This window comes from Electrophorus electricus, chromosome 24 (genome assembly GCF_013358815.1).
Source record: "Electrophorus electricus isolate fEleEle1 chromosome 24, fEleEle1.pri, whole genome shotgun sequence".
Classification (NCBI taxonomy): Eukaryota; Metazoa; Chordata; class Actinopteri; order Gymnotiformes; family Gymnotidae; genus Electrophorus; species Electrophorus electricus.
The window spans coordinates 9,495,927-9,513,019 of NC_049558.1; the positions used below are offsets into that span (position 1 = coordinate 9,495,927).

General features: G+C 40.4%; 1 protein-coding gene across 1 annotated transcript in view; it reads left to right on the plus strand.

The window, feature by feature from the left end:
• The window catches only part of LOC113588815 (leucine-rich repeat-containing G-protein coupled receptor 6), a 58,651-nt gene that overhangs the window by 9,648 nt on the left and 31,910 nt on the right, over positions 1-17,093 (plus strand). Inside the window, exon 2 of the mRNA XM_027028178.2 lies at positions 15,563-15,634. Within this exon, the coding sequence (XP_026883979.2) occupies positions 15,573-15,634 (62 nt within the window). The 5' untranslated portion in view covers positions 15,563-15,572. The remainder of the gene's footprint in view (positions 1-15,562; positions 15,635-17,093) is intronic.

Here is a 17,093-nt window from a genome sequence, read left to right on the forward strand (position 1 = left end):
AAGCAGGTGTTATTGCATGTGTATCCACGCATCTTTCAGGCCTCTGTCCTGTTCTAAGTGAAAGGTTAAAGTGTTATTTGGACACACTAAATAATATTTTCACCATCAGGTTCTTTTCTTTTTCCCTGTCCATGTGTTCATTCCATCTTTCTTCTAGGCTGGGCTGAAAATATACATTTTTCTCCCAAAGCATGTTACAGATAAATTAATATAGGTAACTTGAGCCTGGGTTTTGAGAGTTTTTAAAAGTAATATCTGTAGAGTGATAGTCAAAACATGATACAAAACCAAAATTCAAATCAGTTTTAGCATCAGAAAGGTCATAATAAAACATCATATAAATGTAAGATTGAGAAGACTGGAACCGCAGAAATGTTTCATTCTGATGTGAAACAGAAAATGCACTGTATTAAATGCACTGTCCACTCATTGTGTATTGTATTTATTGTTAATGCTGTAGTGTAGTTGTTGTCTGTTGCACTTGTTTTGTGTTGCACCATGGTCCTGGAGGAACATTGTTTCATTTTTGCTGCGTACTTGTATATTGCTGAAATGGCATGAAAGCCTTTTAGAACCTTTGAGAATAAAAGCTTCAGATATTCATCATCATCTGAAACATGGCAGAAGTCATGTCCTGGCTTGGAATGAATGGCTGTCCCTAGAACTTCCTTACTGTCTTTTCCTCATGACTAAACATAAAAGCAGTGACTTCAGATATGAAATATTCTGCCTGTTTGTTTATATGAAAATGCCTCTAGACTCCCTGATCTTTACGATACAGGACGACCATGAGTGAAAAGCACTGCTTAACCATTAAGTTCTTCAAGGAGGATTACACCATCCAGCTTCATATTCTAGGAGAGAAATGTCTTTCCTTTTTTTATCTGGATTTGAATAGGGTTGGACTTTAAACTGTTAGACTGTGAAAGTCAGTGAAGGTATTTCCAAACTGCTGTATTCTTCTACTACCAGCAAGGTTGTCTGTCTCCTCTCCCTTATATCATGTATAACAACAAATGCCAGAGTAACTGTAATAACAGACACCTCTTAAAGTTTGCGGATGATTTGGTGATCATTGTCCTTTTAGGGAGTCATGAGTGTGACCATGGTGTTGTGGTTCAGGACTTTGAGTCATGGGGCACCCTGTCATTTATGGTCCCTGTGGCCCCAAAACAACTGTATAACTGGATAGCTGTAAATACCTTTGTATGGTTATATATAAAACTCTGCTTTAATTTGAATGTAGAATTATTTTTTAAGAAGGTCCAGCAACATATTTTCTTTCCTTAGGAAAATGAATTATTTTAATGGTTGTACTTACATGTTTTATTATGTTTTAACCTACTGTGTTATGACTTGGCATGGTAAAAGAAACACTCTAAATAGCTTGGTTAATGTTGCAGGTAAAGTCATCAGAGTACAGCAGGTGCACCTTTCGAACACATAGAAAGTGGGTTTTTAGGAAAGCTCCAGCTATTCAATCCTGCCCTGATCATCCCATGTGATCAGAGTTTGAACATGCTGAGATTGAGATTCCAGAGCATCTGCTGCAGTAAGGTGCCCTTTGTCTCCAAAGCCATCAGCATTCTCCACCTCAGCAACTACTCTCCTATACAGTGATCTTTTTCAAATGCTAGGCTATAGTGTAAGGTGGAGTGGAGGGTAATATTTGAGTTTGTAATGCCATGAGTGATGTTATCGTCAACTGCATAAATTGCTCAGTTGTCCAAAACCATTCTGTTTGAAGGTACAGAATTATTGTATGCAAGGCATTAATTGGCAAATACCCACTCTTAGACCTATTTATGTAGAATGAACACAAACTATTCATATTCCTGTCAAACAATACAAAAACCAAATTAAGGTAACACATGCATTAAACTATGGGATAAATGTGTTAAACATATTTAGTTGTGTATACATCAGTGGTAAGACACAGCTCTTTGGTCTTAGCATTCAAAATCCACAAAATTTACTGAGTCCTTTTGTAGTGGCTTCCAGTGGCTTAGATCTTTCAGCTCCAGGTCCTGGATGCTCTAGCCTCCCAGCGTTGGACTGAACATCTCAGAACATCTCAGGGCTTGCTCTTCTGCCAGCAACCACTACAACAATTTCAGATACTTGCCTCAGTTCTTCTCTTTAACCAGTGACCCCTTTCATTTTATGCCAGTGGCAGAGAATATTCCACCATATTCCAGGAACACTAAAACACCAAGTGCTTTTGTTGTTGTTTTTTTCCACCACAAATGTCATTGCTCATTTTTCTTATGCTAACAGGGTGTACCATGGAGCATGTGCAGGATTTTGTTCATTAGATATGCTGAGAAGTCAACTAGAACCAGACTACTAATACTACTACTACTACCACTACTACTACTACTACTACTGCTACTATTACTATTACTATCACTACTACTACTGCTCCTGCTGCTATACTACTACTATTGCTACTGCTATACTACTACTACTACTATACTACTACTACCACTATTACTACTAATACTACTACCATTACTACTACTACTACGACAACTAACACTGCTACTACTATACTACCACTACTACTACTACTACTACAACTATAACTATCACTACTACTACTACTGCTATACTACTACTACTACTATTACTACTAATACTACTACCATTACTACTACTACTACAACTATAACTATCACTACTACTACTACTGCTATACTACTACTATAGTACTAGTACTACTGCTGCTGCTGCTGCTGCTACTACCACTACAATAAACTAGCAAAGATCCATTCACAGCCATTCAACAGGAAGCTGTAGGACAGCCAAATGAAAATATGACAGAAACAGGCCTAGCAACACTTCACAAAACACCACAGTACACAGGGGGCTTAAACAGGCAGGAGACTAGCAGCATCCTAATGGTTAACAGATGCAGGCAATAATGATTGGAGGGGAATGGCCAGTTGGGCGGCGACACTGAGCATCAGAGTAAGGTGTGGCACAGGGAAAACCACATGACTTATGTTGGTAAGACCACTGAAATGTAATGTATTTTTGCATTTTTCCTATATTAGAACAGTAGTGCTGCTCTATATTTTAATCAGGATATTTAGGACCAAAATAGCCGTGGAATAATCCTGGAATAATCCTGGCATAATCCTGGAATTGTTTTGTTGACAAAACTAACAGAACATCTTTAGAGGTCAGTTTGCTGTGCTTGAACAGGATGCCACTGTATGAAAGTGGAGATGCAGCCAAACTAAAAACAAGGCCACAGTACAGATGTGAACTGTAGACAACTTCATCTTCAGTAAGAACTACAGCTTGTTAGCAAACAGCGGCAGCTCTGAGTGTAAATTGGATCTGGGACCAGCAGGAGTAGTAATCATCCATACCCCTCTATTTATGGTTCTATGTTTAAGACTCTGGTATCTAACTCCTCTACAGACGGCAGAACCTCTCACCACACCTCTCTCTCTCTCTCACCACAAACTGTTAGGCAGTGCAGTGGTGATGGCTAACCAGTCTGGCCTGTGAAGGCAACCGTGACAAGCAAATTAAGAGTTGGGGGAAACCAGACCCTGTGTGTGTGTGTGTGTGTGTGTGTGTGTGTGTGTGTGTGTGTGTGTGTGTGTGTGTGTGTGTGTGTGTGTGTGTGTGTGTGTGTGTGTGTATGGACCACCCACACACTTCCAACCAAAGAGAGACTGCAAACTGAAGCAACTCCACTTTGGAGCCTGCCTCTGACTCTGTTTGTCTGTCTGTCTGTCTCTCTCTCTCTCTCTCTCTCTCTTTACCTATTTTTCTGCCCTGCATAAAAATTAGTCTGCCTCTCGCTGACCTACAGTCTTTCCCCTTTAGGCGATTCTATTATTATTATATTTTGACTCTACTTCTGTCCCTCTTTGGCATCTCTCTTTTCTTGGTCAGTCTTCTCTAATTGGAGGGAACCGTGTTTGAGCCCATTTGAGTTCCCTGCACATCCCACATACAGCATGAGTGTTCCGTTCCCATAGTACTGCATGGATGAGACAACTCACAGTCAGGCTAACCTACACAGGGTGGACACTATCAGGCCCCAGCATCGAGTGGCTGGCTCCAGACTGTTCCTCCCTCCCTCTCTGCATCTCTGTCTCCTGGACTCTCATCCCACCTATCCAGCTCTTTTACTCTGTCTCCCATGTCCTCTCCCAATCTGATTTGCTGAATCTTGAGTAGTATGACTCTGCAAATATCCAGTCATGTTTGGTGATGTTTGGCAGTGAAAATGCATGTAATGCATTGCTAAACTGTAATGTTGCCACTGGCCCGAGTACCGATGGGCGTGGAGCAGGACGCACAGACTCCCTCGATAAAGGGAAACATTTATTAACATAAAACATGAATGACAACAATGGCACTCACACACAACATTAACGACAGACATGACTTATACATTTAACTAAACACAGGCTACAGTAACATTTAACAATGATTACACACACACATTTTACATACATCAGCAAATAAACAATGACCAACACGATGCACACACTAGCAGAGGTTTAAATAGACATACAAAACACAAGACATTAAACCCCGTGCAGAACTGATTAAATTCCTACCTTCACCTGGAGTGTGAGTAAGGTATACTGGGTGGGGTCACTGGGGCTCATACTGAGGGCTTAATTGTTGACTGGATGTTGGCCAGTGTGATGTTGCTTGGGATATGTGTGAGATGAAAGATGGAGACCTGTAATTATGTGAGAGCCCAACCATTGAGGGCTAACAACACAAAGAGCCATAACTACACTGAGCTTCATTACATCCGTCTGAAGTCCATTTCAATTTGCAGCAGCAATTTTGTTTCACAACATTTGTGCTGTTACTTATAAACTACATGCCATGCCAGGGTTATTGGCAGTGGATCTAACCACTAAACTGCTACTGAGTTGAAAATGTTGGGGTGTTCATAAAAAATACTGAAACACTTTAAAAAGAAAAATCCAAATATATCTCCATTATCATAAAGACACGCATTATAATACAATTCTTAAAAGCCCTCCAGTAGACCATACAACTTTTGTTGACAGATGTTGACATTATATGCCTTACTTCCTCTTTTCATTCATTTTGATGTAAGTCTTTGTTTGTATAGCACTTTTTATTTTTATAGTACTTTTCTATACACACTTTTCTAGAGTCACAATATACTTAATAATATAATAAAATATACCAAATATACTCCATTAAACAGTACAAATGTAAGAACCTTTTTTTGTGAATTAGCTAAGTAGATAGCTTGGTTTTATGATGTGAAATTAATTGTGTTAACTACCCTCCTCATTTGGCACACTTGATCACATAAATTACTTTTGTGGAGTATTACTTGAATTTCTGGTACACAGCTGGTTATCCAATAACATTAGCAGGTAACACTTTTGGTAGCCAACAAGCTAGTTTAGTAGATTGTAATTAACTAGCTAGAGTGCTCTCAAAGTGCTCTCACAGTCTTGTGGCACCAGATCTTGCATCATATATGTGGGATAGGTCTTTTATTTCATATTTGCTATCTTAAAGTTGCCTAGATTTACTTAGTAAAAATTTTGCTAACTGAAGAAAAATAAACTAAAACTTTAAGATACATGAAAACTAACATAGGTTAGTTAGCAAGCTAGCTAGCATAGGTTGCTAGCATGTAGAGGTTTATTGTGATCTTGTCAAAAATAGGCCTGTATGCTCTAGCTATGTAAGTGTAAACAGTTGCCTTTTCTGTAGTTTCAATGTGGTGTAGCAGGATTATATTGTGTACATTTTTGTTAAATTAATATTGCAAAAATTAGGTCATATATGTCTGATTGAGTTTAAGATGAAGCTGAAGCTATTTTATGTATCTTATGTAGGTGTCATCATTACAAACTATAAAACTGTAACTAAATACCATTTAAATACATATCGGTTATTAACTTCACTCTTGCCTCTCTGCAGTGCCTGCAGTACAAATTTGTTTGTTGAACTGGCAGTAAGTGGCTCGCTATGTGAATTTGTAGGACCATGATCTGGGGAGTTAGATCTGGGGAATGACATGGACATCGGAATGCACAGTCTCTAGTTTTCACTGCTTTTCAAGTTGAAATTCATATTGGGAGAGACTCTGAAATGCATGTTTGGGCTTCAATAATCACAGTAATTACAGTTAATGACTTCCATCCACGTTTGGGTTTGGTTTAGATACCTCTTGTTTCTCTACAATACATGCCCAGATTGCAAATACCATGCAACAACTGTTTACCTAAATTATTATTTTGACATAATACAGTATAATTCAGAAAACAACCACATGGAACTGTCAATTCTTCCCAAATTTGCATTTGGCTGACCTTTAAACAATCCCTCCTGGTACATTCAGCTCAATGGAGCCATTGACACAGTGAGGCTGTATCCCTCTAGAGCAGCTACTAACACAGTGGGGCTGTATCTCTCTAGACCAGCTACTTGCACAGTGAAGCTATATCCCTCTAGAGCAGTCACTCACACAGCAGGGCTAAATCCCTCTAGAGCAGCCATTCACACAGTGGGAATGTGTATCCCTCTAGAGTTGTGACAGAGATAGTGGAACTGTATTTCTTTACAGCCAGTCAGATAGCAAAGCTGCATTTATCTAGAGCAGTTACTCATGCAGCACGGCTATATCCCTCTAGAGCAGTCACTGAGGTGGCACGGCTATATCCCTCCAGAGCAGTCACTCATGCAGCAGGGCCATGTCCCTCTAGAGCAGTCACTCAGATAGTGGGACCATAGCCCTCTAGAGAAGCTGGAGGAGAAAGTTGCAGTGGTCGATACAAGCCACAACAATGAATCTTCTGCCTGTCAGATGAGCATGTCAGTGTGAAGTTTCACCTGCCCCACCCTTAAGGGTACCCTTGCCCAGGGCAAAACTTGGTAGCACCAACAAAAGCTTACAGAAGGGAGGGGGGAAGAAACAAAGGGGACGATGAAATCAGTCACATCGAAACTTCCTGTTCCTGTCAAAGGAATAAAGGCAGCTCAGGCGTCCATATCAGTGTAAGTGCTTGTGGGTTGAGATTGCTGAAGTGATACATGCTGAGAGGAAGTGTGATCTGATAGGGCATCCAGTCTGTACATGCAGTGCTGTTGGCCCAGGAACTATTTTACAGATGGCTTGACACAGCGGTGAAATGTTCCCACACCATGGGGCCACAGCATTCAATCAACTTTTAGTGTGAATAGCGAGTGAGCCATAATATATAATTAATAATGAATGTTACTCAATTCAACAGTTGAGCATTTGTTCAATCCATTTTTGGAAGGAAATCAGTTTCCTGTGATCAACTCCATAAGGTTCTCTACTTCCCCTAAGCCCATGTGGCTACATGTGAGTGCTGCTCTGAATTTCATGCCCAGTGTGAGAGTGTGTTGGGGTCACTTCTGCTGGCCAGGCCCTGCGTGCTTGCATTGTACAGATTCCTTGGCCTCCATGGGAATCTGCTGTACCCCAGCGCAGTCATCAGGCCCCATTCTCCACTACCACAAAGGAGGCATTATATAAAGGCCTAGGCTGAGCTAAACTTTCCTCAGACCAATCATGTTTGGCAAAGTGTGCTCCATTAGTATGGAGGGATTAACAAGAAGACCAGGGCAGCAGTCGATGACAAGATGATGTGGCCAGGGACTTACTTAATACCTCTACTGAGATACTGTCGAAATTCAGTTGGATGGAACGGTGAAGATCTCCAGTAGCACACTGCTAATTCAGAGAATGAGTTCAGACAGCAAATTCTTCTACAACGTGAATATGGCATGATTGAAAAGTAATGCAACAGGATTTGAAATTAAGTCTTTTTATTGTCCAGTTCTCTATCTTTTAGCTGCCAAACATTGTGTTTTTGTTTTGTAATATATGTAGTTATTATTAAAGCTGCTTTATTTAAAATATCTCTGTTAGGACTTTGATCACCATCTCCATGAACGTGACTCTTCCTCCCCACTATCCCTAACCACCTGTCCATCCATCCATCCATAGCTCAGATCTGTGGCCAAGTGTAGCGAATAAAGCCCATTCATAGCTGTGTTCAGGAGACTGCCAGGTCCTCTGGCAGGCAGGTGATAAATGAGGCCGCCGTTAATGACACTTAATGCTTCTTCAAATCCCAGCAGTAGCATCAAAGACGCTAAGAGCTCCGGCACTAATGGTGTTCTGCGGACAAGGGGGCGGGCCGGGGTGGTGGAGGTGGGGGATTATGTGCTGGAGAAAGAGAGTTTGGACAGAACGCAGTGAGCAAGAAGAAAAGACAGAGATCACAGCCACACTTACTGACAAAAGATGGTGAGGAGACATGTAGGAATATGTGGAGCACATTGGGGGGAGGGGGGGTGCAGTACAAGACCCTCTGAATGTCTTCATTAAAGAGACAGAGAAGTTCTGTTCTAACTGTGATTGAGATAGAATGAGAAAGAAAGAAATTTGGAAAGGTTTGTAGAATATCCGCCCATAGAGTAAACATCATCTGACACTGGCAGTGGAGCCTTAGGTAACTCAGGCTGTAACAGGGCTTTGCTTGTCAGGAATGATGTATCATCTTCCAGCCATGAGAATGAAAACAGATACAGTCAGAGTGTGAGGAATTACTATGGAACATCTTTGTGTGCAAGGAAAACTACAATAGCGGGATTCTGCATTTCCTCAAAGTCTTTTAAAGCCTTCATGGATGAAGGTACAAAAATGGGAAAAAGTATGGACCTTTTGATTTTTAACATCTGAGGTCTTCTTTACTATTACAGCTGCTGGTGCAGCCAAAGAGCTTTAAAATCTCTGCAGCGCCCTTTGGTTTAAGTACAGCCATATAATGAGCTTTATATAAAGATTTAATCTCATTGTGCTCTGATACTGCTTTACTATCAGACAAGCACCATGGTGGCATTAGGGGAATTGGAGTTCTTCAGACAAATCCTCTATAAGACTCTTCTTGCTGTCTGTTATGGGTGCTGTGATACAGAGATATGGGTAACAGGAGATGCGGGCTCCCACTATAAATGTGCTCATGGATGTGCAGAAAATCCACTTCCTGTGAGCTGGGTGTTGTCAAACACTGCCCGTTGACTCATGGGACCCAATCGAAACTGCGTCATCTTTTGTCCCTAAGTAAATAAAGGCTGGTGGAGGTATAATTAAATAAGGCAAAGATAACAAGTTCATATTAATTTGTAAACAGTACCTCATTAAGTAGATTTCATTACACATATCTTTACTGAGTCTGAGATTTAAAGACCACTACAAATTAAAAGCAGGTACACTTATGCAGGTACACATGCATACATTTTATTTTACATTTTATTTTAGCATTATTATTTTTTGTCATTGTAATTGTTGTTGGTAATGTCAAAAGTAAAATGTCTAAGAATTCTAAAGACATAAATGGATTGGCTGCCAAACATACTGCCAATTCTAGGCTAGTAACTGCAGCATACTGTAGTAAGAGATGTGCAAGGAAACTGCTTCTGAATTAGTAGGAGGAGGAACAAGTTTATATATGAAAAAGTAAATGTTTAAATCATAACATTCATTCATGGGATTATAAAGTTCCAAGAGTGTAGATAAAACATCCTGTTTATCTAGAAAGCTTGGGTACTTGGAGACTGTATCAGCTTCCACTAAACATAATCTATAGTGCAATTTCCTCCTCTTTTTCCTCTGAAATATTCTTCACCTCAATTTTGTTATATGAAGAGAGAAATTCAAAATTGTAGTGTAGTGTATTTTAACTATTTTTAACTAGTTTGTTAAAAAAAAAACTATTTTTAACTAGGGCTTCACAAACACAGAAACAGATCAGCTCTACTATGCCTGTGATGGGGTATCACTAAAAATGATGGGTATGGGTGTGTGTGTGTGTGTGTGTGTGTGGGTGTGTGTGTGTGTGTGTGTATTAAATAATAGGACGTACTTCCTGTGCCTTGAGGGGACAGACGTGTGTAAAACCCAGCTCCCATGACGTGTTCACAGACTAAACATCCAATTTAACCACCCAGACATCTGAATTTCTGTCTCTGTCTCTTTGCTAGTCTTTAAGCCACTAGGATGAAATGCCTCCATGGAACATAGGAGAGTAAGAAACTGCATCTCTCCCTCCCTCTTTGCTTCTCACGCCCTCCTCCCCCTGTCCTTGCCATGTGTTTTGAGGGAGTGTTGAATGTTAGAAACTCAGGTGAAAGAGCATCCTTCTGTTCTCCAGTGAAAGAGAGAAACAACAAAAGGGAGAAGACAGACCTGGGCAAGCCTGCCAGCACGGCAAAGGAAAGCTGGGCTTTGGGAAAACACAAGGAGGGGAAGCTTGTATTGTGTCGTCCTTCCTGTGCCATTGTGCATCTGTGTGAGCACAATGCTAATCCAAGCTGCCTTTTCAGCACCATAGGAAGGGCAAACAATGTTGTTCTTTTCTTTTTAACCTGTTTTCTTCTTTTCTTTTTTGTCACAGTTTAGCCAGCCGTTCATGGGGATATCCCCTTTCAGTTTGTTAGTGTAGAGCTGCCACCACTGTTTTTATTGGTGGGGATAAATTATGTAACATAAATTACTGATTTTATCCTATAGCTTCTCATTAATTATATCCTCTTTAGTGGTTTATTTATTCTCCAATTTGTGAATTATCCGGCTATGTGAAATGAGTTTTACAAAAACACTTATTTTATGTATGAGGTGGCCTGACAGAAAATAAGCAGTTTCTTGGGAAGACTATTACATTACTGATCTAATATTTCTTCCTGTTGAGAGGCTTCTCGTCCACACACCTGTTGAGAACAGGGCACTGTCAGTAAGTGGGGGAGTAAAGTCCAAGGAGAACAGAAAGTAAGGCAGGAGATCAAATGACAGGATGGTTATAGAAGGAGGGCAAACAGACAGTGAAACAGAGGAAGAGAGGTCCCCCAGGGCACATCTCTCGTCCTGCACAGCACTTGGCCTGCGCAGGTAGGTTTGTTTGAAAAAGACTACAGACTCGATGGAAGAACCATCTCCAACAGAGGCCAGAGGTCAGAGGTCAGAATGCAACATCTAAAGACCGTGTGCTTTTCCTTTAAAACCTGGCAATTGCTTTAGTTTCATAATTCATAATTTTACATTTTTTGCTGAACCGCATATGAACGAGAGCAGCTCTCTTTGAGGAAGGAACCATAAAGGAAACATGCAAACAAAGTATAAAAAAAAGTGATTAAAAACAGGCAAAAAAGACTAATGCAAGCATATGGCACCTACCTTTTACCATGTGCAATGAAGAATACAAGAGAAGTGTTCTCTATTCAGTTCCTCTTAAGGTTTTGAAGGTATATAGAACAAACCACCATGATGGGTGGGAATGACTGCAAGACGGTGAGCTCGTCACTAGAACAGTTCAGTGTATAGAGGTATTGTGTATTCAGACATGGGATGTTATGAAAACCCATATCCCTTCACAGCCTTTTAAAGTGTAACTATGAGTTATCCATCTTTATCTCAGTCTTTGTTGAGGCTGTGCATTCAATCCCTCTGCTCTCTCCAGGGTGGTCTCTTCTAAAGCTAGTGCAAAGAACCTTTGAAGAACTGTCTCCTGACCTGCAGGAAAAGTGTGTGCGTGCGTGCGTGTGTGCGTGTGTGCGTGTGTGCGTGTGAATAGAAGAAAGGCAAAAAGGATGCATGCTAACAATGTTCTGATTGTTCCACTAGAGATGATGAATGAAGCCCTGTCATCAAGGAGCTGAGAAAGATGAGGTATTTCTCCTCTGAAAACTCCAACAGTTGGACTCCAAGAGAAACAATACTGTTAACATATCAATGTTAGTGCATCAGTGTTAGTGCACTGGTTTGGGCTTTATGGTGTATGTGCTAATGATGGGGGATTTCTAAGAAAAACTCGACCCTCATTTGTTTTGGGTTTTGTAGTCCTCTACCATGCCACTCAACTAAAATTTAATGATGAATTGATAGAAATCTGCATTCTCCACACTTTGTTTCACCCAAAAAGGACTGGAAGGTTGTCTCCATGGAGACAGTAAAAACTTCCCCAAAACATTATCTATACTGCTTTGCAATTTCCTCCTCTTTTCTTCTCTGAAATATTCTTCAGGTGAAGAATACATTTGGTTTTACAACAATTTTAGGCCTTGCCAAAGCTGGAGTTTCCCTATGTTTGCAGCTAACCCAGCCAGGGGGCAACAGGCAGTTATGACACAGGCCTCAGCAGCAGAATGCAGACATTCTAACTCTGCAAAGGACAATCTTACATTATACAATCTGATTTCAAATCTCAAAAATTGTGAGAAGCCTTAGAAACAGCTGCAGGACATTTCTTGAATGGGCATGTGTAGAAAAGTGTGTGTGGGTGGGGTTGAGGGATCCCTAAACCTCCTGGAGGAGGGACAAAATGATGAAAAGCATACCTGTGCCAGAGATTGGCAGAAGGATTGAGCCCTCTGGAGTTACTTAAATAATGATGACTACCCTTCCTCTTTTCACCTCTTAATGTCTTAACATGATCAGAAGAATGGTATAGTCAGATCCACAGCTCGGGAGTCTCCTAAGTCCCTTATAGCCTTTTATACCGATCTACCCCAATAGCCCTTCATATAACAACAACAACAATAATAATAATAATAATAAAGAGAAATACCAATGGAAATAAGGCATGATTCCTAGTGCCCCTACGGCAGTGACCATGCAGGCATATACAGCTCCAACACTATATGTAATTTCCTGACCTGACACTTTTACCTCCTGCACTGGCCTGGTGCACAGAGAACAGATTCATGATTGCAACATGAAAATGTGTCTGGAGCTATAGCAGAACACACACACACACACACACACACACACACACGCACGCACACACACACACATCTGGAGCTATAAGCAGGACACACAAACACACACACACACACACATACACACACATCTGGAGCTATAGCAGAACACACACATCGCTCTTGCCATGCAGACACTGCTATTCTTTAGTTGGACATTTCTCAGAATTTGACGCAAATATTTCCTATTTGGTTTTGAAAAAAAATATATGGTTTTCATTAGTTGTAATTACTCCAATAAAAACAGCAACAGATGTTACTTAAGGGAGAAAAACTATGAATTACCACACAAGAGAATAGACTGAAAGAAAAGAAGCTGTCAATAGAACTCTTTGATGGGTATGGATGACTATTTCTAAGTAAAGATTTTATTTTTTTTTACGGTAATGTGTTTTCCCCTGATTATTTTGATTAATGTGCTGCTCATAAATCTGCACTCATTATTTTCTCACACTTTGTTTTTATTTTATTTTGTCACTGTTACATTGATATTATACATTAGTTTCTTTGTCTCGTACTTCAGTTCTTACAGATATTTATTCCCTATACATTATTGTCTGGTAACAGGTTTGTTTTTTTTTGTATGTTTGTTTTTACTGTTGTTGCGGTTGCTGCTTTGGCTTTATATGAGATAGGTATATGATGATTTCATACACTTATAAGTCAATGCAGTGTTAATGCTGTACAGATTCTGATTCAGATGCTGACATCATAAATACCACCTCTCGTGAGAGATGCTGGGAGTGTTCTTAACCAGAATCTTCCCCACCGTTTAACAAATTTGTGTTGAATGCTTTCCATGCCACCATGGCAGTGGAAAAGACTGGTGTTCAGGTCAGCTCCTGCTTCTCTGAGACGCTTTCCAGACACCCTGCCGAGCAAATTAGCTTTTCACCTTGCCATGGCTCACACTCTGACAAAAGAAATAAATACAAAAGTATCAAAGTCTCAACGATGAATATTTTCAGACTTCTCAGTTTATCTTCTCAAGCCTGGTGGTCTCTATTATGAGCACTCTACTTTTGCTCTCCATCCCTTGGGACAAAATGAAGTCATGGTGCAGTTTGGTTCTGTTCACCATGACTCGCAGGCTCCCACCGATCCCGTGCGGGTCGGACATATGCTGAAGATTTCCTTTAAAACCTGGATGGGAGGCACTTATAATGCCATAATTTATATTCTGTTCTATTAAATCTTTGTAACGTGACTGATAATTCTGAGACACAACAAAAACAAACCACCTCAACATGTTCCTTGCCTAAGGACGCAAGTTTAAACATGTATTAAACTCAGCTTTAAGATGGGAGACAAAGAGAGCTAATGCATACCCCACAGGGTCAAATTCACAAAACTCCAGTGCATCCTGCACAAGGCACTCTACAAAACCCCTCAAGGCACACCTCCCAGGATACAAAGTCATTAAGCCACTATTCATTTATAGTGATACACACAAGGCATGATCACTAATGTGTGTGACCTCAGCTATCTTTTCTGAAGAGAGAGGAAAAACTGGCTTGATTAGGCAAAAGGTAGAAAAACATCTGGAAAACATCCCTTCACACACACACACACACACACACACACACACACACACACACACACACACACACACACACACATACACACACACACACACTCACTTGAGAAACACAAAACAAAACAAATTTAAAAAACTAAAGTGGAAATTACAGCTGCCGAACAAAGTTTCCCAGTGGAAAGTATTCTATTTCCATGTTTCTTGTTTTCTCTGATGGATGGTAAAAAGTGCAGGTGTGCACTGTCTTTGATATGGGAGTCCACATGTTCCATTCAAAGCAGTCTTGGCCAGATTGAGAGGAAATGGCCTGAGCCTCTCAACGCCCAGCATAGAGACAGTCCAGGTCACATTCTACAGGTGCTGCCACGATCAGGGGGGCGGGCTGTTAATCAAATGCCAAGCCACAATTGGCCCAGCTGATAAAATGCTGGAACATGATACGGCAGCTCCTCACCCTTCATTAGGGAAGGGGGAAGTGCTTCTCCTGTCTGCTCCCCCCTGACAGGAAGACCAGGCTTGAACGTGCACTAACTTAATTAATGAGAAGGGAAATCGGGGGAGGCAAGAATAATACAAAGACAGAGCCAGATTTAAGATGCGCTAATTAGAATTTGTATCATTGTATTTCACTGAAGCCAAGCAACTTCCTCAAGCCTGATGATTGCTCATGATTTCTCATAGTTTATCCACAAATATAATCAACACGATGCATTCTTCATGGTGGCTGCAAAAGAAGAGAGGGAAGAGAGAGAGAGAGAGAGAGAGAGAGAGAGAGAGAGAGAGAGAGAGAGAGAAAGGATATTACTCAGACAGGAAGTAAATTATGTGTGTCAAAGGCTCCACATGTAGGGATGGAGAACCATAGAATAGCAGTACCAGTTGCTCTAAACCTGCTAATCCCTGTGGTATGTGATCATACAGGCACTGTTGTTGACTACTATGTTTCTGATGATGTCACGTATACTTTGCAATTGACAGTTTTCGCTTGTACTTTGTAGGAATAACAAACATTTGTGAATGATATGTTACTTAGAAATTTTGTTCTCTTGCAGATTATCTCATCTCCAACATTATTATTTCTATTAACCTCATAGAAGTGATGTAAATAAGCAGTTGCCTGATTCCTCCAGTTTCTGCGGCCCCTCATAATATTCATGACATATATGACATTTTGTCATTGTTCTTAGCCCTGCTCTCTCTGTGTCTCTCCAGGGATCTCAGCATGAACAGCATCAGTGAGATTGAACCCAATGCTTTCCACAATCTGCCTTTCCTCACTGAACTGTAAGTACATCAGACCACAGTGGGTTGTGTTAAAGGGGGAAAAAAGAGAGTTGGAGTCTATAGCCTTACTTTAGTACTGATCATGTGTGTGATTTTGTTTCAGTATTATATGATTTATTCAGACAAAACATCTGTCTTCTAAAAATGAAACCATATGGAATACCATGTGGAATATCATGTGGAATACTTATGTTCATCTCAGCTATAGGGCCTTGGTAACTTTCTAGAAACACTACAAGTAACAAGATAGACAGAACATTAAGATTCCAGTTAAATATTCATATTACTGAATTAGCAAGTAAGTCCACAGTTTCCTGTGACAATTAAAGTTGTGCTGAGTTTTCCTCTATTCCAGAAGAGCTCCACTGTATAGTTTGTTGTTAGACCAAATATTTTAGTCTGATCCACAGAACCCAGTGAATTATGTCATTAGTTACATTATCTTGAACCTGAAGCCAGTTTTAAAATGTATTTCTTCTTGGCAGTGCAGGTGAGCTTCAGGATATTCAGGGTAAGAGGGTTAGCACTGAGTTCACCAGCAATTCTGTATCTTGACACTTTCAACTTTGGCCTGCATGAAAAGCTTGTTTCTGTTTGGCAGTTTGGGAGCCAGTAATCCATCAGCATGAGAACCAGCATAAAGAATGACTCCAATGTACATGAGGAATCATTGTTATTTGTTATTACCATCAGTGCAAACTAACCCACTTCTATCACTGTGGATCAGATCTCGTAGCTTTTGTGATTCAGTCACCATTGTGTGTTCAGCCTATGTGGTACAATTTCCTGACTGCTCTCATGTCTGTGCATCTCTTTATAAGAAAGACTAGAAAGTGACTCTAATTCCAACAAGAGTATCAGCCACTTATTAAGAGAAATATGAACTGCTCTTCTAGCTCTCAGTAACCTGGTATGTTGATGGACCTGCTAGTTTTTATTCTTTCACATTCATATCTGAGGAATCCAGGGACTGAAAGGATTTTACTAAACAGAACAACAATTTTGGAACTGAAATCTCACAGGAGATGCAGCAGGAGACTCACAGGGTGTCACAGGGAATCCCAGAATGTCTCAGAGTCTCACTGTCTTATAGAGATTCTCATATAGAATACTTCAGAAAGGGTATGTGTCTTTCAGAAATTGTCAGCAAATAGTGTTAAAGAGGATATCAGACTGTCACACAGTGTTCCAGAGTGTTTCACAGTAGTGCTTTTGATAGTGTCTGTTTAGTGTGTTTTGGCTTTTGTGTTTAATGGGTATGAATGTTTTCAATATTTCTGTGTCTCCTTCCCAAAGTGTCTAATGCACTTCAGAACTGTGCAAGTAAAACAAAACCCTTGCGCCAATCCTCTTCTGCTGTAATCGGTCTCATCCTGTGCAGGATTAACCCCACATCCAGAATCCTCTCACTGTCTTTCGCTCCAGTAATGGCTCTCAGCTGAAATCACACGCTATGGAT